The 27,620-nt window shown below is 41.6% G+C and overlaps 1 protein-coding gene and 1 long non-coding RNA gene across 6 annotated transcripts in view; both read left to right on the top strand.

Annotated features, from left to right (window-relative positions):
* The window catches only part of LOC148131866 (C-type lectin domain family 2 member D-like), a 35,568-nt gene extending 13,782 nt beyond the window's left edge, over window positions 1-21,786 (top strand). For 4 of the 5 annotated variants that reach the window (XM_087954361.1, XM_087954360.1, XM_087954364.1 and 1 more), the window contains 5 exons: window positions 1,103-1,204; window positions 5,578-5,655; window positions 9,400-9,584; window positions 16,463-16,566; window positions 18,914-21,786. In XM_087954361.1, the coding sequence (XP_087810487.1) occupies window positions 1,103-1,204; window positions 5,578-5,655; window positions 9,400-9,584; window positions 16,463-16,566; window positions 18,914-19,037 (593 nt within the window). In that variant the 3' untranslated portion in view covers window positions 19,038-21,786. The remainder of the gene's footprint in view (window positions 1-1,102; window positions 1,205-5,577; window positions 5,656-9,399; window positions 9,585-16,462; window positions 16,567-18,913) is intronic. The other variant, XR_015747428.1, reaches the window with a different exon arrangement.
* Window positions 21,787-24,897: 3,111 nt separating this feature from the next.
* On the top strand, window positions 24,898-27,613 carry LOC148131865 (uncharacterized). The gene is made up of 2 exons (XR_015747435.1): window positions 24,898-25,274; window positions 26,634-27,613. It is a non-coding gene; the product is annotated as an uncharacterized LOC148131865 (long non-coding RNA).
* Window positions 27,614-27,620: the final 7 nt, after the last annotated feature.

The following is a 27,620-nucleotide window of genomic DNA, read 5'->3' as shown; positions in this document are numbered from 1 at the left end:
CACTTTCTCCTTCTGGGGTAATATCAATCAAAGAGAAAGAAAGTCCAAATCTGTTTAAAATCTTATTACAATATATTCTAGTCTTCAAATCCTTAAGGCATCTGCTCCAACAAAATCTTAGCATACAAATATTTTCTTTTAATCCTCTCTCTTCCCACTCATCGCTTAAACCCAATTTCCACCTAAAAATAGGTTTCTTAATATCCAGTTATTTATTCCAGTAGGAAAAGAGGGAAAGCTATCCTTTCAGCACTTTCAAGCAGCCGCTTTTTTCCTCTTCTGGCAGGTATTATTCAGAAAGTCATACTTTTCAGGAATTTTATTAAATATGTCTTAGAGTCCTAGGAGCCAAGAAAAACTTTCTCCTCTCAATCACTTTCTCCACTTCCTCCTGCGCATTCTTACCCGGCTGCCAGCTTCTTTGTGGCGGCCATTACGGACCGCCGCTGCACCGTCCTGGGAAAAGGGGTTCTGCCGGCCAGGGAGGGGTCTGCAACACCCCAGTCCCTTCTCCGGATCCCCTACCTTCAGCTGCCCCTGCAGGGCAGCCTAGCTCCTGCACTCCGTGTGGGTCGGAGCCCCAAAAACGCTAGCGCGGCAGGGATCGCGCAGCTTCGCAAATCCCTGCCGCCGTGAAGCCGACAAACCGGAGTGGTCTCAGCTTTAAGATGCTTATTGAGTAAATCAGAAACTTTCACAACTTGGATTCTGTGTGGAATGTCAGTTTCAGATAGAATTCAGCAAAATAGATATCTGCTTGTGCAAAAGCAAGGAAATCTTCCAATGTGCACCACAAAAGCAGTAGAAATACCCCAGATATAAGTCCAGTTTTGTCCTACGACATGGATACCACCCCCTAATATAATCACCTGAAATCTTGCAAGATGATCAACTCCCATGAAGTTTTTGTCTTGAGTTCTGCCTGTGAATATTCAGCAGTGCAAGATCGGGGGATTTTGTGAGGTTTCTGCTACCTAAAATATTTACATTGTTTTGTTTGAGAAAGAGGGAACCCTGGCTGGGTACTGGGAAGCAGCGTTTTCCCCATAGCAAAACTAGACCATAACTTTATGTACTGTCTTTTGCCTTTCGATATTGATAGAAGATGATTCTGGATATTGTGATCCCTGGATTGCTAAGACCACAAGTACACCTTCTGGAAACTCTGATGCAGAGAGTCCATCGAATGCTGGTAGAAACAAAGGTAGACACCTGGCTGGGATCCTTTGTAATCTTGGGGAAGTAATTAAAGTGGGTGAAGCTGGGCCACCTTATGTAAAAACCATTTTGTTTTACTTTCTTTTCCTGGTTTTGAGGAGAGGAATAAGGGGTTTCTGTTTGAAAAGAAAAATCTCACACAAAATTGACTTTAGGCCAACATGGTAGCTTTGGCGAGCTTCCCACATAATCTTCAGGATAGAAACCCTGCCCCTGACTTAGCTATTAGGGTGGGAGACAAGTCCAGATCATCCCTCCAAGGGGGGAGGAATTGATGTTAATACCTTCGTCTCAAAGAAAAGGATTTGGTTAACTGCTGTAATGCTGTTGGAGAAGACAGCAATAGCACTCAGACTGTGATGACCCGGCATGTGGCACAAAGGCAACACAGTCACGTAAGTAAGGAGGGTCCCTTTAGTACAGGGGTGGGCAAACTTTTTGGCTCGGGGGCCGCATTGACTTTTAAAATTTGACAGACAGGCCAGGTCAGCACAAGATATGATACATATAAAAACTGCATTTGTTAACAGTACATATCAAACATAAACAGAAAAAGCATTAAACTTTGCTCTCTTTGCTCCAGTTAGGTGCTCCCAGCATGCACAAGGAGCATGAAGGGAGGCAACAAGGGCATGTGATGGGTCCCTCCACGGTCCCTCCCAGGTGACAGCCAGGGCTTTGCACCTACTTTTTCCTGAGAGGTGTGGTGTCTGCCTCCCTTCATACTCCTTGTGGAGGGACACACATGCCCCGTCACCCTGCCGCCGCTATGTTTGCTCGGCTTCTTCCATGGGGGCACTCTTAAAGTCGACCTTTAAGTGGTCCCGGAACATCTGCCCACTTGCCCGGCACCCGCCCTTCTGGAGCACGCTTTCTTCCTTCTCCTGGAGAACGTGCCTCTTCCAGCCCGGCTAGCCAGCAGGTGACCACATGTCCTGGGGCTTGTTGTGAGATGCCTGCAGCATGCTCTGTTCTATGTGTCAGGCCCAGCAAGTCCGAGCAGCGGCGCATAGAACAGGGTGGTGCTGGACCATTGGAGAAGCAGAGCAAAGCCGGAGATTAGTAGCTGCCTCTTTCGGTGCAGAAAGCTTCCCCCAACCAGCTGGCTGGTCTCCTCCTCCTCGGCCATACAGAACAAACAGGCAGAGAAGGAGGAGAGCAGCTGGCCAGTTGGAGGAGGCTTGTGCTGCGAAGAGGCGGCATGATCTCGGCTCGCTCAGCCCAACATCCGGCGCCGCCTGTTCTGTGCGCCGGCTGCTCAGACTTGCTGGGCCTGACACAGAACAGGGTGGTGCTGGATGTTGGAGAAGCAGAGCGGAGCCGGAGATCATTAGCCACCGCTTCGTAGCACAAGAAGAACAGGGTGGTGCCGACCATTGGAGAAGCAGAGCAAAGCCGGAGATTAGTAGCTGCCTCTTTCGGGCGCAGAAAGCTTACCCCAACCAGCCGGGGGTCGTCTCCTTCTCTGGCGGTTTGTTCTGTATGGCCGAGGAGGAGGAGACCAGCCGGTGCGCGCTGCCAGGTGGGGGCCACGCGGCGCAGGGCAACACGCCACGCCCAGCCCTGGCAAGGGAAAGCAGTGGGCGTTCCTGGGCGGCGGCCTCGGCCCCACCACCAGGGAAGCGGCTGCCCAGCTCCGGAGCTGATCCACACCTAACCGGCTGGAAAGGAAGGGTGTGTAGCATTGGTGTTGTGTGTGCGATTTTTTGGCGCGCGGCACGGGTCTCTTTTGGCCAGCCCGATTTTTTTTTCAGAGGGGAATATTTTTTTTTCAGAGGCGGGCCAGATTAAAAAGACCAACGGGCCGGATGTGGCCCGCGGGCCGTAGTTTGCCCACCCCTGCTTTAGTACCTCTAATTTTAGTCCCAATTGCCAGGTTACCTTCGGCTGGAGGAAAAAAACTCTCCCAAGAACAGTCTTTAAGTGGAAGAAATTCAGTCTGAAAACAAAGTACATACAAACTGTAAATAAAAATCCACCCAAACCACGCTTGTGTTAACTTGACAGGGCAGGAGAAGGAATTGCAGACTTGAAAGGCCAGCAAAACACACACAGTTCAGGAACCCAGATAAGCCTCGACAATACCAGATAATTCACAATTTGCTCTCAACAGTTTGCTGTGCGCAATTTCCCTTTTTAAACACTGTGTTCCCAGCTGCAGCTAATGAAGGGAATCAGGGCCCTTTCCTCCCCCATAAGCCACGCAACTTACATTGCTCCCTTCTCCGTTCCTCTCTGCATGCCCTAGGATGAAGAGGGGGTGGGCCTGGGTCTTCCTCCGAATTCCCTCTGCCTTGCTCTACCTCTCCCCTGCTCTGCCCAGCTGGCCTTTGCCCTTTCCCAGTTTCTTCCACAGCCAATGGAGCCACACTCCCACTCCCTGTCAGCTACTCAGCCTCCCACTCGGAGTCAGATTCTGACAGGGGCATGACACAGACATAGACTGCCTCATAGTGCTTTACAGCCCTCTTTAAATTTTTACAGAGTCAGCATATTTCCCCCCCCTCCAACAATCTGGGTCCTCATTTTATCAACCTCAGAAGGATGGAAAGCTGAGTCGACCTTGAGCCGGTGAGTCAGCAGAAGTAGCCTGCAGTATTGCATTCTAACCACTGCACCACCACAGTCTTGATGAGTAGGTTGGGATGACATGTTCTATTTTCACTGCTGTCCTCTATACCAGAGGTCCCCAACACCCGGGCTGCAAACTGCGCTGGCCCGTGGCACACCAGAAACTGGGTCGGGCAAATGAGTGAAGCCCCTTGCTGGTTTGAAAGGGGTTAAGAAAGCCATCTATGTCAAAATTGATCAGCCCCCTCTCAACAGAGGGGGAGGGATACGCCATCATCTATCTCCAATCTACAACGCAGTCCTTTGAGCAGTTCCAAGAAGGCTTCACGCCCATTTGCACCACTCAGGTAACTCTGAGGACACAGATAAACCTCCAGGTGACCTTAACAACCCACTAATAGAATGCAAATAACCATCTGTCTGCAAGGAGTATAAATCCTTCCATTCCCCTCCATCCAGTCAGAGCTGAAGAAGCTTCTTGGATGAGAAGCGAAATGTCTTCAAAGAAAACCCAGAAAGTCCAGTTGCCTCTTGAAAGAAACACGTTTGGTAGTGGCGGGATTGAGATTGACTGTGTCTCCCATAACTATGAGAAGGATGGAAGATGTAAGCCATTCCAGATCCACTTTACCTGCTCTGTGGAGAAAGAAATCTGAAGGCCACGCACAACTGACACCAAGGCTGTGCTTCTGTGCTCCTCGGGAGTCACACCAACTGCTTCTTCATCTTTTCCTTATAGAGCAGGGATGGGGAATTCTGGGAGTCCACAAGCCATAAAGGGGCCATAGTTCCCCACCTCTGTTATAGAGGGAGAGAGAAGGAGATGAGGGACATTCAGGGTTTATTTTGATGGGATCAACAACTGAGTCAGATAACAAAATCCAATTTACTATGCTATAGTCTGGACTACAACCCTGAATGGTTTATAAGACAAAAACATTTTAAAAAATCTTGTTAGTTGCAAAGTCGTGTCCGACCCATCACATTGACCCATGGACAACGTTCCTCCAGGCCTTCCTGTCCTCTACCATCCCCTGGAGTCCATTTAAGCTCACACCAACTGCTTCAATGATTCCATCCAGCCACCTCATTCTCTGTTGTCCCCTTCTTCTATTTGGCCTGAATCGTTCCCAGCATTAGGCTCTTCTCCAGTGAGTCCTTCCTCCTCATGAGGTGGCCAAAGTATTTGAGTTTCATCTTCAGGATCTGGCCTTCTAAAGAGCAGTCAGGGTTGATCTCTATGACTAACCGTGTCAGCCTTCAAGATTTTCTTCCTTTGCATCTTTCGGCTGACATAAGTAACGGGGAGGAGGGGGGACATGATTATGGGAAGCGAGCTGGAGGTTTCACAAAACAGAACTGTATAAGTTGGGGGGGGGGGATTTCTTGCTTAGGCTTCTTTCCTACGCTATGCGCAACCGCAGCTCTTTATCAAAATATGCCGAGGTCAACGGATAGAGGCCTCATCGCCACCTGGAGATGCCCACATGATGCTATACACAACTTTTAATTGGATGAGCCAATTGAACTATTGGGGGTGGGAATGTTGCCATCACTTTGTATATGTGATTTACACACTCATTTTCTCAAATTCAGAATTCTTTTGTTGCTACCACTTGATTTCCAGTAAAAGATATCTTTTCTCTAATTAATGGAGTCTAAGTATTTCTTTCTTGGATTTTGAATGGAGCACCATCTGACATCGGTTTGATCGGACTCTAAAAAAAAATCTAAACAGTCTTAATGAAATCATGAACATCTCCTAATATTTTCTTGTCTGTTTTTCAGCAGTCACACCCAAGGGCCAAATCATCGCTTTAGCTCTAGGTGTTGTAGCCGCAGTTTTGATCCTTGCTACATTGACTGGTAAGTACTGCGGCTTTTCTGTTTAACTTTCTCCATAGTTTTGTTGCTGCCGTGGTTATCATTTAAACAAAGATCACCACATGCATGAATTTAAAACACAGAATAATTTGGAAGGAAATAGCAACTGGAGGGTGAAGTGTGTCAAATGAGTCAAGATGAAGATTGCTACAGTGCAGTTGAAAATTAGAGTTTGTACATGTGTCAAATGTTGCCTGGAAGGAATTTGATTGCACTACTGTGATTGCCATCTGGACTTTTTTTTTGGGGGGGCACACTCACAAATGTCCCAGGAAGGGAAGATTGTTATGTGACAAGCCAAAGCAGTTACAGAGTGAATGGAGGGGAGGGAGGAAGCCTGCAAGATTCAACATAAACAAACTTGCATTTGATTTGTAATCCATACTTAGTGTAGCTTTTTTTGAAAAGTTCTTTTATGGTGTCTTTTTGTCAGTTTTAACTCCAGCAACTGCCAGGACAGTTTTTTCTGGCAAAATTTTGGAAGTAGCTTGTCCCTGTCTCCACCTCTTTCCTTTGGCTAAGAGAAAATATTCTGTAAGCCGCCTTGAGTCGCCATGGGCGAATAGGCAATATAAATTCAATGAATGAGTGAATGACTGGCCCAAGGTCATCCAGTTGGCTTTGTGCCTAAGGCAGAACTAGAATTCACAGTCTTCCAGTTTTAGCCTGATGTCTTAACCACTACATCAAATTTGATCTTTTCCTATGATAGCTAGTCTGCTTTTATGTTTCTCCTGATGTGCTGAACTCTCACTTCCATATTTAATTTTCTTTAAGCAGTGCGACCCAAACATGGGTAAATTACCCAAAATTGGGTGAAAGTTGTTTTTCTTTGGGTAATGATATAAGAACCCTATTACCCTATACCAACAGATAAATTTACATTCATTGAAGTGTACCCAACATTGGATAAAAAGGATTTTCAGATAAGTGGTTTTGCGTGATTAAAGAAACAGTTTTGGGAGCACTAATTTAAAGAATATAGATGGTCATCCAACTTGTAAGAAGTAGGATTGTATAGCTACAATTACAATATATTTGGTAAGTATATTGGCAAAATATTTGGTAAAAAAAAAACTAAAAATCACAATGAAATACACAGGCACACCAACATTTATTACACCTCCCAGTAGAAGTTCATGTTGCATCTTGGCTCCAGAGCCCAAGAGAATAGCCAGGTCTTCAGAACTTTCCTAAAAGCTAACTTGGCCCAGTCAAATTTCGGGATGGGGGAACCTAATAGCAGTAGCACTTAGACATATATACTACTTCACAATGCTTTACAACCCTCTCTAAGCAATTTTATAGAGTCAGCACATTGTCCCCAACATTCCTCATTTTATTGACCTTGAAAGGATGGAAGGCTAAGTTAACCTTGAGTCAGTCAGGATCGAACTACTAAACTGCTGGCAGTCGGCAGTCAACAGAATTAGCCAGCAATACTGCATTCTAACCACTGCACCACCACACTCTTAATTCCCCAGGGAAGGCACCACAATAGAAAAGGCACCTCCTAAGTCCCATCTGATGGCAGTTTCAAAGAACACACAACAAAATAGGCAGAACTACACTCTTCTGCACAACCATTTTCACTTTTGTTGACATTTATCTCTTGCAACAAGCCACATATTCTCTCCCTCCTTTTTACCAGCCTTTGTACTCTTAAACTTTCTCCATCCATTTTCCACTTTTGATAAGAATTATATCAAGGTACACAAATCCATCTACTAGTTCTAGTTTTTGGCAATTTCTGACAAGCAAAGTCAATGGGGAAGCTGGTAGGAAGTCCACAAGTTGCAGTCATGTAATGTTGCTTGTGGTGATTTGTTTAACTGCAGCCGGAACTGACAAACTCACTGCCTTTGTTACTTGGGCAATCGTGATTTTTCACTTTACAGATCTATTCTTAATGATGGAATTGCCAGCCCCAAATATGGTTGGTAATTGAGGACTACCTGTAAGAGATGACCAAGCTGACCCCAAGGGAGGAGTCAAGCACATCACAGTCTCAAGTCCCTTCGCACCCATTTTGGATTAGGGCCCTGTGTTAGAGAAAAAAAGCAATCAATGACTTGCCCTATAATGCATAATATATATATAAATATAATATAAAGAAGAAGGAGTCAAGCTATTTTCTAAAGCACCCAAAGGCCAGACAAGGAATAATGGATGGAAACTGAACAAGGAGAGATTCAACCTGGAAATAAGGAGAAACTTTCTGACAGTGAGAACAATCAACCAGTGGAGCAGCTTTGCCTTCAGAAGTTGTGGGAGCGCCATCACTTGAGACCTTCAAGAAGAGACTAGACTGCCATTTGTCAGAAATGGTGTAGGGTATCCTGCTTGGGCGAGGGGTTGACTAAATCGGGTTGCCAACCTTTTGGACCACAGGGACCACCAAACTCATAATTTTAAATCCTGCGGACCAGAGACCCTGGGAAAATCCCCAAAACAGTCTGCAGGAAAATTTCCCACCCCGTTTTCCTACCGATCGATCATTTTTTATTTGGGATCGCAGGATACCGTCTCCAGCTCTGTTCTCAGGGGGAGAGAGAGAGAGAGAGAGAGAGAGAGAGAGAGAGAGAGAGAGAGAGGGAGAGAGGGAGGCAGAAGCAGCAAAAGTCTTTCTCTCCCCCAAACTCCGCTAGAAATGAGTCTTTGACGGCTCAGCCTCTTGGAGCAGGATGCCTTCGTCCCCAAACACTCTTTCTGGCAGCGTTTGGAGAAAAATCCTTTCCCCCAAAGGGAAAAGCTGGGCCCCGCCCTCTTCCCCCCTCACTAACTCGTGTTGTTCACAATGCAAGCGACGCAAGCCTTGTGTTCCCATGGGCCATGTGGGCAGCACAGCCTTGTGTTCCTGTGCAGCCTGGATTAATTGCTTTGGGGTTGACATTTATCTGCGGACCACCAAAATTTTCCCATGGACCACCAGTGGTCCCCGGCCCACTGATTGGTGACCACTGGACTAGATGATGTACAGGGTCCTTTCAAACACTGTTAATCTAATATAATCTAAGTCCAGCCTACTTTGAATTCCATTGACTCTTATCTATTGTCAATATGTTTTGAGTGTTGGTAGTTCAGATTCTTGAAAGAGAATCTACATGCAATCTATATGCAATATGAGAATCTGCATGCAATCATGCAATAAACTTGTATTCATTTGAATCACCTTGGCTTCTCATTTTCTGCACTTAACACTAGCTGTATTTACAGGTTAACTCACTTGGTTTCCTTAAATCCTGGAATTGAAGTTTAAATGAGGTAGATTAATATAGTCTATTCAAACTATGTTGTCAGAATTGTACCGTGTTTCTCATATAATAAGGCCGGGTCTTTTTTTTTTTTTTTTTGAGCCCCGAAAAAATGGCTAGGCCGTCTTTTCAGGGGTGACATAATTTCCCCCCCCCCTTGCATCTTCGGGCGGGTGGGCGGCGATGGCTTGGATGTTGAGCTCGGCGTTGGTGGGGCACTTCGTATCGGGGTCAACGCAGGCAGCACCATATCCGGGTGTGCAACAAAAGTACTTCCTAACAGCAAGCCCCCCCACCATTCCCCCCTTTCGCATGTTTTAATATAGGCCTTAATTTGGGGGGAGGGGCTTAATTTCATTTCATGCCTATAAAACATGCTGGGACTTCCTATTGGGGGAGGCCATATTGTTGGAGAAACAGGGTAGTTAATTGTGAGCTCTGTGATTTGTCCATTTTGATTTTCTTTTTCCAGTTTTTATCACAAAACCGTGTCTGCCATGCCATTCCACTGTAAGTGCTGCCTGCCCTGATTTCTGGATTGGATATAGCAGAAAATGTTTCTATGCATCAAAAGAAGAAAGAAATTGGTCTCTCAGTTTAAAGATCTGTTCTTCACTTAATGCATCCTTGGCTGTGATTGATACACAGAAGGAATTGGTAAGGAATAATTAGACATCATTATTAATTAGACACCCTATTGTATTTATTGTTATTATCTGTATATTACTAAAATTCTCATTCTGTTTGTTTGTTTATAACCTCAAGGAACCCAAACGATATATTGTATTGCAACAGTATTTTAATCAAAATTAAATGCTCCCTGTCAGATTCCCATAAGCAAAGTCAATGGGGAAGCCAGAAGGAGTTGGCACTCAGTGTTCCAATAACCACAGAGACCATCATGGCTGATTCATGTCATCAACTTCTAATTTCAGATCTTCTTCATTTTTCTTCTTCTATTCTACTATCTCCTGGTATTACCATATAAATTATCCACATTATCTTCTTTTCAATCACAGTTAAATCTAGTATGTTATGAGGCAAGACTTTATCAGTTTGTATTTGGAGATCCCACAATATTTTAATCTGCTCATTTTCAAGTACTTTTATGTTCCCACCAAATTTTAATGAGCATCACGCAATAATTTTCTACACATGTTCTAGTGCGTCAATTGGCGACTGTGTTATATCATAGTTTATAATCTATTTGTGCAATTGTCTTGCACAAGTGAGTATGTATGATCTGCTGTGATCTACTTTGCCTCTTTGTCCAACATGCACTTTCAATCATTTGATGATTTTTCAATTCTAGCTTTGATTACATTCGTTCGAATAGATTGCTCTTGAGCAGCCAAAATCAAATCTTCAGTTTCTTTTTCTTTTTCAGTTCCGGTAAGCCATTTGCCAGGTTTCATCTTCATCCACTTGATCTTTGATAGAAATTGACTGTGTAATGCTTTTCTGTTTGAAACAGAAACACCAACATTCTGTTTGTGTGTTTATTACATTATTTTGATGTTCATCTTTTATTTCCTGAACATACTTAAGTTCCAATTTTTTAACTTGTATCAGAGCGTGCTCCTGGCTGTCTGATATGTAATCAGCCAGTGCATGCTTTTCTTTTGACAGCTTGACTTGAAATCTGCCTCTATTTCAGCAGGACAGGTATAAATCTATCAATATCACTAAGAGGGTATAATGCATAGTGAATTATCATTAGCTTCCTGCTGTCCAATTCAGCTTTTGTGCGATCAATAATTCCAGCAGTATATCATATCACAGGTGATTTACTTTTTCTTCTGTCTCTTTGTATAATCTGAACTTTGAATCGTTCGACAATTTTTCAATTCTGGCCTTGATTGCATTAGTTCAAATAGCCTGCACAGTTCTGATGTTTGTAAGTGTCATGGCATTTTGATATTTTTTCCAGAGCTTTCATGGCTGCCCTAGCAATGGCTAGTCTGTAATACATTTTTTTGAATGGTGGTTCCTTTGTTGATAGTAGATCCAGAAATGCAGAAACTATCCACCATTTCAGTATCTTCACTGTTAATTCTACAGCTTGTTATTCTACCTCTTGTCATAAATTTGGTCTTTACGGAATATTTATTATTATTAATAAGGTTTGTTGCACATTCAGCCCAATATTCAGACTAGATATTACGAGTCCTTTATGTAATTGTTGCAACAAACGGCCCTCCAACAACCAGTAAGGCTCAAGCCCACGCCACCCTGAAGGTAGCCAACCTCAGTCCCCCAAACAACAGCCTGTATATAACAAAGAAAGACCACACAGTAGGAGCATGCTCACAGGGCAAGGTCCAGGGTCCCAAGTCCAGTCCACCCAGCTAAGCAAGTCTACAAGGCAAAGTTAAGGCACAACACAAAAGGCAAAGGCAAGGCAGAAGGCAGTCTGCAAGGCAAAAGGCATGAGTCAAAGCCGGGGGAGTGTAAGCCAGAACAAACAATTGTTCCTGGCAAAGACTAACTCCATGGCTTCTCCTTAAGTCAATCCACAGGTGTTCCTTGTGAGAAAGGGATGGAGCGACCTTCTCCCAAGTAGCCTTGTAGTCCTTCTCTGAGCTTGCCTGCACCCTGCTCTCCGTGCCCTTGGATCGAGTGGGGGAGGCAGCACCACTGCCTGTCAGCAACCAATTCTTCCCTGTGTGTGTCTGGTCAACCACCTCTCCCAATGCCCTGGTGTCTCAAAATATGCCAAGGGAAATGGGCCATCCCCATCAGATGGCCCCGTTTCCAGTTCCACCTCCTCTGAACTGGGCTCTGTTGGGGCCATGTCACTAGATTTGGCGTTTTTATCTACCTATCAAGTCTTTCCGAGGACCTGGGATAGGTAGATATTGATGTTTTATGGTGTTAGCGATATCGTCACAGGATGTAAGCTGTTCTGAAAAAAGCTGCCTTCTGCAATTGACTGATGGTGATTTGGTCAATGTTGATGGTGTTCAAATGGTGCTGCAGTTATTTATTTATTTTTTTAAATTTTTATTGGTTTTTAAGACAAACATAGACAAACAAAACATAAAAACATCAAGCCATCTTCCATATGTATACATACAGTGTGTCGGTTGGTTTACAAATTGTTTTGTGCTTCCATTTCGTAGTCTTCAATTACAATTACATTGTTATATATTCTCATATTTTCAAAACAAATATTAAATACATTAATATCATTGTTAATCATTGGACTATACTTTTATTTATTCATGTTTTATGAAATAGTCCATATTTTACTTAATTTATTTTATGACAGTTCATATTATCATCTCGAATCTATCCTACAATCATTTTGTAGATATAATAAGAAAAGAATACATCTTTATATATTTATTATTTTCTAAGAATCTACACATTTCATTACCATGTTTTATTGTCTAACCATTGATAGAATAGATCCCAAATTTTATAAAATTGTTTATGATCTTGTTCTCTGATTTCAAATGTCAATCTACACATTTCAGCACATTCCAATATTTTCTTAATGATTTCCTCCTGTAATGGTATTTTCTCATTTTTCCAGTTTTTGGCAAATACAATCCTAGCTGCTGTTAATACATTTACAATCAGGTATTTCAATTCTTTACTAATATTTCAGGTAAAATTCCCAATAAAAATATCCCTGGTTTCAAGTCTATATGCTTTTTTGTCATTTTTTCCAACCACGTGTGGATTTTAGTCCAATATTTTTTAGCATCCGCACAAGTCCACCACATATGGTAATATGTGTCACATATGGTAATATGGTGTCTGATGACATTTCCAACATTTTTCAGATTTGTTCTTGAACATTCTTGCTATTCTTGTCGGGGGGGAAATGCCACCTGTAAAACATCTTATACAAATTTTCTTTATATGCTGTTGACATTGTCATCTTATAATTTTGAGACCACAATTTTTGCCATTTCTCTAGGTCAATCCCATATCCAAAATTCTTCCCCCAAGCAATCATAGTTTCTTTAACTTGTTCTTCTAGTTTAATTTCTAATAAATATCCATACAATTTTTTAATCACCTTTTCATCAGTACCTGTCAAAATCTTATCTAAGTCAGTCAGTTTATCATGGAAACCTTCTGTTTTAGAATCTTTATCATACCTTGAATGTATTTGCGCATGTGAAAACCAATTCATCTTTATACCTTGTTCCTCTAATTTTTGCATAGGTGTATGCATAGATTTTTGCATAGTTATTTTAAGATTGCATTCAAGGCACCTATCACTATTGGTGTTACTGTTTTTTATTATTGCATTTATGTGCTGTCCATCTCAAGGTTCGAGACAACTCTGAGAAGCTTAAAATGTGATAAAATGCACAATATCTCATTTTCTCATATTCCAAAGGCCAGAACAAGTGGAGTGCGCGAATCCCATTTGGGAAAGACTGTTCTGCAGATATCGTGGACGCATGTCATAGTTCATAGGCTTTAAAGGTGATAACCAACACCATGAATTACACCCAGAAGCAGATTGGCAGCCAGTGTGGCGTATATAACAATGGTGTTACATGTGCTACTGGGGGCTTCCGAAACAATCCATGCTGCTGCATTCTGGACCAATTATAGTTTCTGAATGTTCTTCAAGAGTAACCCCATGTACAGCATTTACAGTAATCCAAGCAGAAGATGACAGGACATGAGGCAAGACCTCATGATCCAGAAAAGTGTGCAGTTGGCACACAACACAAAATTTAGATGAAGGCTTTCCTAATCACTGCTGCCACCTGCTCTTTGAGCAGGAGTTGTGAGTCTCTAGGAGAACCCCAAAGTTACACACAGGGTTTGGTTGGGCTAGTGCCACCACATCCAGAACTAAAGATAACAAACCTCTAGCTCCTGAGGCTCTGCGTACCCACAGTCACTTGACCTTGTCAGGGTTCAGCTGAAGCCTGTTGTCCCTCACCCAGGCCCTAACGGCCGCTAGGCCCTGTGAAGGGACAGCCACAGGATCACTTGGATCACTAAGGGTGGAGATACAAATCTGAGTATCATCAGCAGTGTTGAGGTAATTCCCCGTTAGGAGAATGAGCGCATACAGGGAGACGTATGTGAGAGGAGTGTTTGAATAATACACATACACAGCACACAGATACACTGTACAGTAAATGTAGGTTTTTACTTCCAGAAACGTTAAGCAAAGTCCAAAATAGGCAGTCCAAAGTCATTCACAGGTAAAATCGGTCAGTTTTCATCCAGGGATAATCCAAATATCAAATTCCAGTGTCAAAAACAGTTCAGTATCAGACTTACATTAAATTCATGAATATCAGTCAATTAGGAAAAATGGAGCAAGAAACCAATAGGAGATAGTAGTAAAGAGGAGAAATGAGACAGTGCTATGGGAATTATTTTTAGGATGCTCGTAGTATAAGCCCTACCCCCCAAAATAAGCTCCGGTTAAGATAGTCAGTCCTGGGGGAGAGGGTGGTGGATGTCTCCAGCACAAGAGGTGGCGAGCGTGCGGAAGCCAACAGTGTCCAGCAGCAACCGCAGCCAGCCGGGCAACCCTAGCAGCAACCACAGCCAGGCAATACTTTCCAACAGAAGGAAACAGAGACAGAGACACACTCTCTTCTGAGATTAAGACTAAACAACCCAGGTTTCTGGCTCCATCTTATGGCCGTTTGAGAAACCACACCCAACTACAGTTTTGCATTTTCTTAAAGACACAGTTTTAAAATGTTTGTCCTGGTTTATATATTTCTAACCCAAATAGCTGTTAGGTGACTCATACTCCTAACAAGCACAATGGTGGTAATTCATCCTATGGAGCTGGATGGTCTCACCAAGTAGTTTCATATAGATGTTTAAAAAAAAGGGCAGAGTGTGCCAGGCACTGTGACATCCCACAATGGGGGGGATGTGGCCACAGGCTGGGCCTCCCATCGGCTATCAACACTGATTGGAACTGGCCTTTGAAAAAGGAACTGAACCAGTGCAACACTGCATCCCCCAACCATAGAGAGAGTCAGGGCTGACGGGCCCGGAGAGGGCACATATCTATGATCCTATCCAGGACTTCGGGTGCTCTCTGATTCTAGTTTATGACCAGAGTCCCCACAGGAGTGTGCAGCAGCGACCCTGGGATCTCCCAGTTCTATTTGGAACCCTAGTGTAGGGATCTCCAAATATTGGCAACTTTTAAGACTTGTGGACTTCAACTCCCAGAATTCCCCAGCCAGCATGGCTGGCTGGGGAATTCTGGGAGTTGAAGTCCACAATTCTTAAAGTTGCCAAGTTTGAAAACCTCTGCCCAAGCAGGTCTATCAGTCACCAAGGGCAGACCAATTGAATAGGTCCAGCCACCCTCTGGAGGAGGGCAGCGTCAGAATCTCAAGGCCACCAACACATGGTCTGACCATGGCGGAGAATACTGACAGATCCCTCACCAGATCACGTTGCCACTACTCTTGACAAGAAGATCATATCCAGAATAGGATCACTGTCTTGAGTTGGGCTGTGGATGACCTGACTAGGCCCATGGCCATCTTGGTGGCCATGAACTCTCAAGCTGCTTCCAAAGCCAAAGCCAGGGATAGCAGATTGAAGTGCCCCAGGACTATAAGCCAAGGGAACTCCATTGCCAACCAGCAATTCAGGCAGGGAGATTGCTATGCAACAGAAAGGCTGCTACAGCAGCAACGATTCCAGCGGATCCAGTCTCAGAAACAGGATCTCCCATCCAGAAAACTGAGTATGGCTTCTGGAGGCCGAAACAAGATTCCCAAATGATAACTGCCACAACCACCTCTCCCGTGACCTGCAACCTTGGATATTGCCAAACCCAAAACCTGGCCGGGTACATCTCCAAGAGAGGAATATCATAATGCATGCCAAAGCCGCTTGTTCCTTTCTAATAAGATTGCAAATATAAAGGGAGGGGCTTAGCAGCAGCAGCAGCAACCAAGTGCATGAGCAGCAGTAGCCAAAGACCTGATGACATGGTGTAATACAGGGGTGTCAAACTGAAAGCCTGTGGGCCACATATGGTTAGATCTGGCCTACAGGGCTGCCCTGGAAAATGTAAGGGGCTGACCCACGTCGCTTCAGTCTGGTCCACCCAGTGTGAAGAGGAAACATGCCAGCAGTTTGGGGAGTGGCATCAAACTCGCCACGCCCACCCAGTTGGCCACACCCACTCAGTTGCCCCCCCCCCCAAGATCAACCACAACCCTGATGTGGCCCTCAATGAAATTGAGTTTTATACCCCTGGTGTAATATGTCATGTGTTGTTCATCTGAGGTTGTATTTACCTACTTTTAAGAACTGCTCAGGACCAGATGATTTCTATTATGTCCTGATACGCAAAGCCATGGCACTCAAAGGGGTGTACTTACTTTTTCCTATGACTGTTTACATCAATTTAATTAATATGTTAATATTACTTTAATTTTATGTTCCTGTACAAATGAAATAATTTGAGACAAATGCATTTTAGCATTAAACAGATAGTGAAAAATAATAGATTCTTTCTCCAATTAGTGTTCCAAATTATGGTTTAGTATACATTTTTTTCCTTTTAGGATTTTTGGGTGGAAATTTTCAGTCCCTTTCATTATTGGTTTGGTCTCTCAAGAGAAATTAACCAGTTCTGGAAATGGTTCAATGATACAGAGTTTAAAAACCAGTAAGTATGCTGTGTTTGTTTGTTTGTTTATAGGACTTACAGAGCTATTTTCCTTTTTGAAGCATTTATAAACATTACACTTCAGCTTGAGCAGCTAAAAATAATAATAAGAATTAAGATGCTTTTTGGCTAAGCTTCTTTCCCCCTCCCCAAAATAAGACACAGAAATAGGAAGAAAAGAGAATTGTTTGGGCAATAGAATGTAATAGCTGGTGGTCTCTGCACTGCTGGCCAAGATGTTCAGTTTGACTGAAATGATACACTACCTTCAAGAGCAGATGGGTCTGGTGCCAATTCTGGTATTTTTGTAAGCAGGGACAACCAGCCCAGGTGGTCATAAAATTGGAATTTGGTGGGTTTTTTTGGTGAAAGTCAGTTTGTTTTTCTCCCCTGAAATGCTGGCTAGAGAATTCAGGGAGTTGAAGTCTACACATCTTAAAATTTGTCAAGGTTGAGAAAGAGTAATCTATTATCTAGGTTATAATGAAATGGCAAATGTGCATGTATACATTAAGAATCAAGTGTATGCCCCAGCAAGACTAGCAAAAATGTTTCCAAATAGATCACCGGAATGTTGGAAATGTAAACACAATCAAGGGACATACTATCATATGTGGTGACATGCCCAGTAGCAAAAAAATATTGGATGAGGATAAGAAGGTGGATTGAGGAAATAACTAAACAACAAATAGAGTTAAAACCAGAGATATTCTTACTAGGCATAATAACAGGAAAATATGACAAAAATATAATATCTAATGCTACATTTAATAACGGCAGCTAGAATTGTTTATGTGCAAAACGGGAAAAATGGTATTATATCATCTGAGGAAAGTGTGATAAGGAAAGTATTAGAGTGTGCCGAGATGGATAGGCTGACAATGGAAATAAAAGATAGAGAAGAAACCGAATATTATTTGATTTGGAATGCATGATATAATTGGTTAAATAGGTATAAAGATAAATAAAGAATATGAAATATTATAGTATGATAATAAAAAATACACATGGTATACATTATAGTGTATGTATATATGTATGTATATATGTGTGTGTGTATATATATATATATAATATGTGTATGTGTGTGTGTGTGTGTGTAATTAAAATGTATGTAAAATGAATGTATACCGATACCGAAATGTTGTAAAGAATGAAAATGGTGTTATGAGGAAAATTGTTTAATAAAAATATTTTTTTAAAAAAAATCAAGTGTATGTATTAGTAAAGTATCAACCACCTCTAATCTTGATTCATATCCTGCTCTATTAACAAAGTAATAGTGAAATGGCAAACGTATACATGTTAAAGATCAATTGTGTGTATTTGTGATGTATCAACTATCCCTGATCTCATTCATATCCATCATTCAGAATGTTGACACAGCCTTTTTTGGAAAGGGTGTTTATTTGAACATCAACTAAATAATCAAATCAGAATGATTTGGCAATTGGACTGGGAGAAGAGATTTGATTTAAAGATTTGATCAATTGGCCTTCAAACTGAATGGTTTAATCAAATAATAGATGAGAGAAATCAGTAATATACAGAGGGATAGTTCCTAGTGTTAAAATCCAGTTTATGAATGTATTACTCACAATTTTGCTTCTAAACTTCATATTCTACAAATCTATAAAAGGAACCCAAATAGCACCATTTGTTTCTGTTCAAGTTATATGCCATATTTTAAGACTGATAACAATCAGGTCAGGTGCTTGAAAGTTTAATGAATCTGAAGTATATGCCAAATACTTTAGCAAGTCTACAGCATTTGGAATTTGAATTACAACGTGTGGGTCTGAAATTTCAATTCAGAATTTCAGTGTTTCAGTGCATTACTTGAGAGGTGCTAGGAATGTGCCCAACCCTCCAGTTGATCACTGAAATTTTGAATCAAAGTTTTACTTTTGTGCTTTATACTTCAAAGACCAAATGCTGTAGACTTCATGTAGTTTTTCACAGATACCTAAGAACAAAATCCATATGTGCTTCTTTTATATTTAATAGTTCAGATTATTAAATGGCAAATATATGGAAACCAAATATCATATCCAAATTTCTATTATTTAGGAAGTGCTCACAGCTTGTAATATTCATATTTAAAGTGTTCATTGAATTCTGAGAACAGTACATGGAAGTTACTTCATGAAGCTTTGGCTAGTCATCTCTTAGGTTCTAGATATCTCTGATGAATTTAAAACATTCTGGAATCTCTTCTAATAACAGAAATTGCATTCTGAAAGTGCAGTGTTGGTGGATGTTTCCCTATTCTCTAAAGATGGGGACCTTCATGGAAGGATAATTTTTGCAGTGTTCATTGAAATAGCAACTCCTTGTCCTTTTTCAGGTTTGCAGTGCGAGGGGAAGGTTTCTGCGCTTACGTAGACGGAAAAGGAGCAAGTAGTACCGTATGCTCCATGGAGAAACGTTTTCTCTGCAGCCGGCCAGAAAGTTGTAGCAAGTCTGGATAATGCAACCTCGTCAAAAGAAAGGAGCCCCTGGCTTGACCAGAATTTATTGGAGAAGTGCGTTTGTATCTAGTATCTCCTGTCACAACCAGATGTGCTAGTTGCTACCTAAACTTTAGTTGCAAACCTGAGGATCCATCTTCAGATCCTAGCTTAACAAAGTTGTTCTGTTCCTTATCTAGGTCTAGGACAGGTTGCCGTGGCTGACTCATCTCGATCAACTCAACAGAGCCAACTCGCCAGAGCACAGTTCAATGCAAGATTAACTCAAGACAAGGACAAGTGAATTGCAACAGGCCTTGTCTTGTTTTAGGTTTGAACCTACTCAAGTGAGAAGTTGTTGAGGCTGGGGTGAGCTGCATTTCTACTTGTCCCTCTCTTGAGTTATCCTGCATTGAATTGTTCCACAACAAGTTGTGGATGGTCAGTGGTGAGTTGGCTGTGGCGAGTTGTCTTATTTCACCCCCATATATTGTCCCTTCTGGGCAATTTCACATTTCCCTGATACATTCATGTTCTGTCTCGCCTTTCCTCTTTCCCAAAATATGAAAGAGTACAAACTCACACCAACACAGGCAGGCAAGCTGGCTCGGACTTCACAGAGTTAATTCTTTGGAACTGATAATATTCTTGGCATTCCCACATGTCCTGCCTGCCAAGTCCGAACTGATAAAGTTTTACTCACAGAAAATCACAAGGCAGTCCACAAAAATAGTCATTCGTGAAGAAAATCTGAAGTAAGGTTAAACTTTGTCCCGTACAAAGTTTCAGGAGAAAACACACCCACTTTTATTCCCTGTAGGGTGTGGCTCAATGACTCAGCTCACTCTCTGACCCTCCCACGGCTCCTACGTTGCTGCTCACATGTCTCCCTACGACGCTGCTTAGGATCGAGCCAACATTCTTCCTCTTTACTCCCTATCAGGGGCTGCTCCGATATGCCTTCCTCCTGATTAATCTCAGGCTGTTCCTCTCGGTTGTCTGATAGAACCTGAGGCATTATCAGGGAGGAAGGTCCTGGGGAGGAAGGCATTGCCAGAGAGGAAGGTCCTGGGGAGGAAGGCATTGCCAGAGAGGAAGGTCCTGGGGAGGAAGGCATTCCCAGTTCCTCCTCCTCATCTTCTAGGTCTTCTTCCTCTGACAGAATAGGCTTGGGAATCAGGGCCAAGACACATTCATGTTACGGTATATCACCAATTCTCACTGTTACATTTTTATCTGTATAAAACTCTTTCCACATCATCTTCTAAGAAGCTGAGAGTCACATAAAGACACCCAGATGACTAGATGGACCTATTTTGTCCCAACAGAAAACTGATTCATTTCATCTATCACAACCCGAGATTTTATTTTTGCTTTTCTGGGCAAAAAGCTCCCAAGCTCTCTACAATCACATCTGGTTATAGCTGTGGAAGAAAGAATTTCTTTCTTTTTATGTTACACTAATTATTTGTCTTTATTGTTATTTATTTATTTTTCAGAGTATAAGACGTTCTGAAGTATAAGCTTTTGGTGAGGAAAACAAAGGAAATCAAGGGAAAATGGGGGGGGGGGAATCTGCCTCTGCCTCCCAGCAATTTGCCTCCTTGCAGCAAACAGCCTGGTCAGCTTCAGCACAGTCTGATTAGCTCAAGCAGCTGATTGTTGGTAGGATCGGCCTCCTGATGATCAGCTGTTTCAGGCTGCAGGGATTGCCATAGCCTATTGCTGCCTCCGCCTGCTCCATTTTCAGCCTCCGCATCCTGTTGGCAAGGGATCAGAACAGGCAGAAAATGGGACACGCGGAGGCTGAAAATGAGGCAAATTGCTGGAAGGCAGAGGCCAAAGGGTCGGGGCCGGTGGGTGTGCAGGACTTCGGGAACATTCCTGTATAAGACACAAAGACATTTCCATCCACTTTTGGGGGTGGAAAAAATGTGTCTAATACTCTGAAAATACAGTGTACATGTCAGCCTTCAGGATTTTCTCCCTTTGCATCTTTCGGCTGTCATAAGTAACGGGGGAAGGAGTGGGGAATGGTTATGGGAAGTGAGCTGGAGGTGTTACAAACCAGAAGTGTATAAGCTGCGGGGGGGTGGGTAAATTCTTGCTTAGGTTTCTATCTTATGCTATGCGCAGCTGCAACCCTTTATCAAACTATGTCAAGGTCAACGGACAGAGGACTCATCACCATCTAGAGATGCCCACATGATGATATACACAACTTTTAATTGGATGAGCCAATTGAACTATTGGGGGTGGGAACGTTGCCATTACTTTGTATATGAGATTTACGTGCCCATTTTCTCAGATTCAGAATTCTTTTGTTGCTACCACTTGATTTCCAGTAAAAGATATCTTTTCTCTGATTAAAGGACAGGTTAGTATTTCTTTCTTGGATTTTGAATGGAGCACCAGCTGACATTACACTTTTTTCACTATAGCAAATGTAAAGTTACTTTTAAATAGTATTGTATATACAAGCCTCATTATGAACCACTCCTAAAAGTTTTTATCTAACTTGCATTTTAATTTAACACTTATTTCTTGACTACCTGATCACTATGCAATCTGTAATTTTAAGATATTTTATTTTTGTCGTGTCTGAAGTCTTCACTCCAGTCCACAGCAGACAGAGGACTCTATCCTGGGAGCTGATTGGCTGCCTGGCCGAAGCAGCTAGTATATAAGAGCTGTCAAACTCCCTGTTAGTTGTTGCTGTACGGTCCGTTGAGCTGTTCACTGTTAGCGTTAATAAACCATTGGCAACTGATTAGCTTGTCTTGCCTCATTATTCCCTGCCGATATCCCAGAATTTATTAATTTTCATGCTTTATTTTATTCACTATCCTATTGAATTTGTTATTCGGCCAGCTTCTGTATTGTATTACTGCTGTAAAGTTTCTCTTGAGCCAGGATTGGTTCCTGTTGACTTTATGGACACATTTATGCAGGTTGTGTATCAGGACTATGGTAGCTATTTGTCTTCTTCCAGGGTGTTATAATCTGTGCTGATTGGCCTAGATCCCTAATACTGGCTTATCATGCTGAAGGTGGTTAATGCACCGAGAAAAGATTCTGCCTCTAAGTCCAACAGAGCTCACAGGCGTGTTACAGGGAAGATTTGAAGAAAATACCTTTCTATAAACTGCCTTTCCAGAATGAAAAGATGCTTTCCAATCTGATACTGTTGTCTTCATAATTAAATAACATAATAAATATAGGAAGAACTCAACTGTGTTAAACTTTTGCAAGGCATTGAAGTCCCCTCTGTTCCCCGAAACAGAAGGGCGGGGGGGGAGGGGGAGGAGATGTGAGCTCTGCTACTATTGATGTTATCATAGAATAACAGAGTTGGAAGGGACCTTGGAGGTCGTCTAGTCCAACCCCCTGCTCTAGCAAGAGAATCTATTCCAAATATCAGCCTCTACCTAGGATCGAACTCACAGCCTCCTGATTGTGAGGCGAGAGCTACACCTCTAGGTTTACTAGTTAATAGTTTATCTTTGGGCATGTTTCATGGGGGGCGGGTTATATTTTGGAAGGTGGTTTGTTTTTAATCTTGTAAGCCCCCCCCTCCCAAGTCATTTGTATGAGAGGAGCAGATATATTAAAGATTAAAATACATGGAACAGTATTTTAGAACAGAAGGCCAACTACTACAATCAATTGCTCTATTTCCAAGGATGCTTCAAGGAAGCTCACCTTTAATGATAGACTAGAAGGAACCTACAGGTAGTCCTTAATACAGTTCATTTAGTGACTGTTCAAAGTTAAAATGGCCCTGAAAAAAGTGACATGATTTCAGTAAGACATTTTGACAAAATGGATCACAGCCTACTTCTTGGTAAAACAGAAAAAGGTGAGATAGACAATATAATCATTAAATGGATTTGCAACAGGCTGGCCAACCCCACACAATGGGTAATCTACACTACACTACATCTAAATGGAGGGAAGCATGCAATGGAATACCCCAAGGTTCTGCCTTAGTCCTGAACGCTTCAGCATCTTCATAAATGTTTATTTGTTTGTTTCTTAGTTTGTAATTTATTTGTTTATAGTTTTGTCATGTTTATATAGTGTATATTGGAGATGTTGACCTTTTGAGAGCTGTAGGTAATGAAATTTCATTTTAATGTATGCCAATTAGTGTACACTTAAAGTGACAATAAAGTTATTTATGTCTTAAGTCTAATTTAGATGAGAGGGTATGAGGAGAACTCATACATTTGCAGTCGACACCAAGCTGGGGGGAATAACTCCAGAAGATAGACTCAACTAAGCAGTTGTGGGAACTAGGCATATCTAGTCTAACCAAAAGAAGAACAAGGGGTGACATGAGAGCAGTCTTCCTATACTTGAGAGGCTGTCACAGAGAAAAGGGAATCATTGTATTCTCTAAAGCAGCGGTCACCAACTGGTGGGCTGTGGCCCACTGGTGGCCCATGAGAAAATTTTGGTGGGCCGCAGAGAAATCTCACCTCCAAAGCACCCCCACAAAGCAATTAATCCAGGCTGTGCAGAAACACAAGGCTGTGCAGCCCACATGGCCCGCAGGAACCCTCCCCACCCACTCACTCCTTACCCAGTAAACTTGCCTGCTAAATTGCTATTTTTCCTTTTTCCGACCATCATCTGTTCTGCTGTGCCGGGAGATTTAGATTAGCTAGGAACACGAAATGGTTGGGTTTCTTGCTTCCTAGCTAGTCTTTAGATCTTCGGCTCAGCACAGCCGAACCTCCCTTAGGACTGAAGGTTTGCTTGCAAGCAAATTTGAGAGACTGAGCTAGCCGATGGCAGATAGATAGATTACTGAATGATTCTGTGAGCAACTCAATATGGCTGTTTTGCATGATTTTGGATAAAAGTTGCTCTTTTTTTAAATAACAAAAATCAATATTTACATGCATGGTGTGTTGTGAGTTAATTTTGTGAGTTTGCTTGCAAGCAAATTTTATGTGACAGACTGAGCTAGCCAATGGCAGATAGATATCTGAATGAATCTGTGCCAGTGTCTTAACCACTCAGCCACTGTGTCCCTAATTCTAGACTTTAGGGGTAGGCAAACTTTTTGCGGCTGAGGACATTTAGGAAATTTAATTAGGAAATTTAATTAGGAAATTTAATTTAGGAAATAAAATTAGGACATTTAGCATTTAGGAAACATCCAAAGACTGCAGTGTAGTACTGGTAGAAATAAGATTTTGTGCCAGACCAGCCACAACTTAAATCTCTGAGGAGAAATGATCCTTGGCTCCACTTGATGAGAAAAGTATAGTTTTATTAGAAATCAAGTGTATTGCAGTAATGCAAAGTCAGAACTGAGAATCACACGCCAAAATCAAGTTCTATTCTTCCCTCCTTAATTGCTCCTCGCTGCTCATTTCATTGTAACCAATCATGGTCATGCAAGATGGTTGGTATGCAGTTCCCTCCTCCTTCCAGCTGGATGACCTTGGAGCAATGTTTCAAGGTGGCACATTTACTATTTTCATTTTCCTCAAACATTCCCCTCAACACAGTTTATGGCAGACTGGCAGACTCACCGCATGACAGCAAAGCACAAGCGAACATAAGATGGCAGCTGGCATTATGGCTTTCCTAGGGCCAAAAGGGGAAGAAATTTGAGGGGGGGAGGCCTCCTATTTTCAGTACTTAGGATCAGTGATGGTATTCCACCTGTTTGGCCCAGTTCGGGCTAACCGGTAGTAAAAAAATGTTACCGTTCAGCCAAACTAGTAGTAAAAAAAGTGTTGTACCTCATGATTCTTGACGAATGTATCTTTACTTTTATGTACACTGAGAGCATTTGCACCAAGACAAATTCCCTGTGTGTCAATCACACTTGGCCAATAAAAGAATTCTATTATGTTCTGCTTTGTTCTGTTCTATTATTTTATTCTGTAAGCAATGGACTTTTCCCCTCAACTGAAAATAATGAAGTTCTGAAAAAAAGGTATTTCAAAAGGAATCCTTCATTGAAAGGAAGTGAATCCAGTACTAGTGAAAGCAGAATCTAAGGTGCTTCCAGGCATACAGTAATAAATAAAGGGAGTTAGAACCCCTCCCCTTATTTAGATGTGGATTTAGTCAAACAAAGAACCAACATGTTAATTCCTCTCTCTCCTTTCCTGGGAACGTATCTTAGAGGATTTTCCCAGGGAGTATCTTCCAGAGCTTGAATTTTTATGGTCCCTTCTCCTCTTGCTATCTCTCCAAGAGGTGACAAGTTTCTAGCCATCTGGCTCCAGTCCTCCAGTTGTACATCAATATAACATTTAATATATTCAGGTTATATCAAAAAGGATTACTTGTACCAACTTCCCCCCCTTCTATCTGGCAGATACATGGATCTGACCTATTCTATTCTTCTATTCTCCATTCTATTCTATTTTACTCTATTCTTTGCAGTGCTGGAAATAGAAGCAGCTACTTTAATAAATGTGGGCAGATGCCATGCTAGCACTTCTACATCTTCCACATGAAATTCAAAATGCACTCTGATGCAGGAAACACAAGCATGATTTATCAAGGTTATATGTCAGTCTTATCAAACAACAAACCATGAAAACACATTAAAATAAAATAGTCACATTAAAATAGCTTGAATATTAACCAAAATGGCAAGCAAGGGAATAAGGCACAAACCGAGTAGAGTTAGAAGGTCCTTCCTTCAAATCTTCTAACAAATGCTGGTGTCAGTTATGCTGAGTGTAGGGTGAGGCTCCCATCATGAGCTTCCACTGATGGAGGTTGGATTTTAAATGGGGTTTCCTACACGAAATTCAATATCTGAACCACTGCTCCATGCCAATTCTCATTACTTTCCCTTTTGAAGCTATGACATGGAATTTAAAAGATGTTCTCATTTTGGTTTTTTTTTTTTAACACTGGGTTAAGATTTACAGTACTTTGGATATGCTTTGCTTTGCAATGCAATGGAAATAGAAGCAGCTACTTTGAATGAGTTGCAGGCAGATGACATGTTAGCACTTTTCCACCTTCTGCATGAAATCCAAAATTATTATTATTTATTGAATTTATATGCTGCCCATCTTGCCTAGAGGTGGCTTTCAAGCAGTAAAGAAAGCAATATTAAGTACTAACATTAAAAATAATAAAGATGACGACTTCCGGTTTGAAGGGCTTCAGCGACAGACAGAAATCCACGATCGTGAGCTGTTTCTGTCTGGGCTCACCGCTGGAGCTCCCTGACCCAGCTGGTTTCGGGGCTAAGCCACCCCGTAGAGGTGGTGAAGAGGGGGAAGAATGCCAGCAGGGTTGAGGAGCCGCGTCTCTCCTCCTCAGCTGGCCATTACTCCCTTTCCCGAAGGCGGTTGTAACGGTGATCAGAAATGGCCACCACAAAGGAGAACTCGACCGGAAAAGAATGTGCAGTTTAAAATTTTTTCTACAATGGCATTACTTGTGGATGAACTGAAAATGGAATTTAAAAAATATAAAGAAGAGGAACAAGAAGGGAAGGGCTCTTTTGGCTCTATTTTTCAACTTTTTAGAAATGGCGATTTCTACCTATGAGAAACTACAAGAACAAGAAGATTGGGATGAAGAAGAAGCCATCTTTAATGAACAAGCAACTTTATCTGGGGAAGAAAGGGGAAAGGGGGGAAAGAGAATGGAGAATTTAAGACTTAAAAAAACAACCAAAAAAGGGAAAAATAAGGTGAAAAGTGGATACAATGTCAGAAAGCAACAGAAAAGAGGAATACAGAAGAGGGTGGAGATCAAGAGACAAGGGGGTAAAAAGGGTAGAGTGGAGAAACAAGGGAGGAAGGAAGGGAAGAGAAGCTACAAAAGTATGAAAGAAGATGTAAAGAAACAGGATTTATTTAGAGATAATGGGTAAAATATAACTAAAAAAGAGATCCTGCAAAGGTACATAAGACTGTATTGTTGCATTTGTATTTGAAATAATGTTAGAAAATTGGAACAACATATGATTATAAAATGGGATAAAATATTTAATGTAATTTAGTGAAATTTTCTTTTTTTTTTAAACAAAATAAATGAAATGAAATATGAGAGAATTGAACTAAGAAGGAATGGGAACATCTTAACTACATAATATTTTAAAATATATGTGAAATGAGGGGGAAGTAACTAAGCAAAATTTATATGTGTTCCCATAGAAGCATGATACTTATTTGAAAAGGAATGTGTAAAATGTTTAAGATTTAAATGAATATTAATTTTAACGATAGAGTTCAATTGCTATAGATTGTTGTTTTAATTATATTATATATTTATAATTTTTTCTTATTTTAAAATATAGTGTGTAGCTTTAGAATGTACTATGCAGAATCTGAATGAAAATTATGTATTATTTTAAGTGTTAAATTTAGGGGAAAGATACAAAGGCGTCATACTCCAATCAGTGATTACAGGAGAAATTTTGTGTTAATGAGAAAAGATAATAGACAGCTGAAACAGGACAGACAAAAGATATAGGTATAATGATTTAAATTGAGATGAAACAAATAAAATAGAATTAAGAGAGTGAAAAGAGGGGAGAAGCTATATAGAAAATATAGAATGGTAAATAAGATATGGAATGGTATATAAAAGTGAGCATGAACTTGAACT

This window comes from Notechis scutatus, chromosome 2, assembly GCF_049901735.1.
Source record: "Notechis scutatus isolate UNSWTSFEM ecotype Mainland chromosome 2, rNotScu1.2, whole genome shotgun sequence".
NCBI lineage: Eukaryota > Metazoa > Chordata > Lepidosauria > Squamata > Elapidae > Notechis > Notechis scutatus.
The sequence above is the reverse complement of the archived record's forward strand: the minus strand, read 5'-3'. Positions and strand labels throughout refer to the sequence as shown.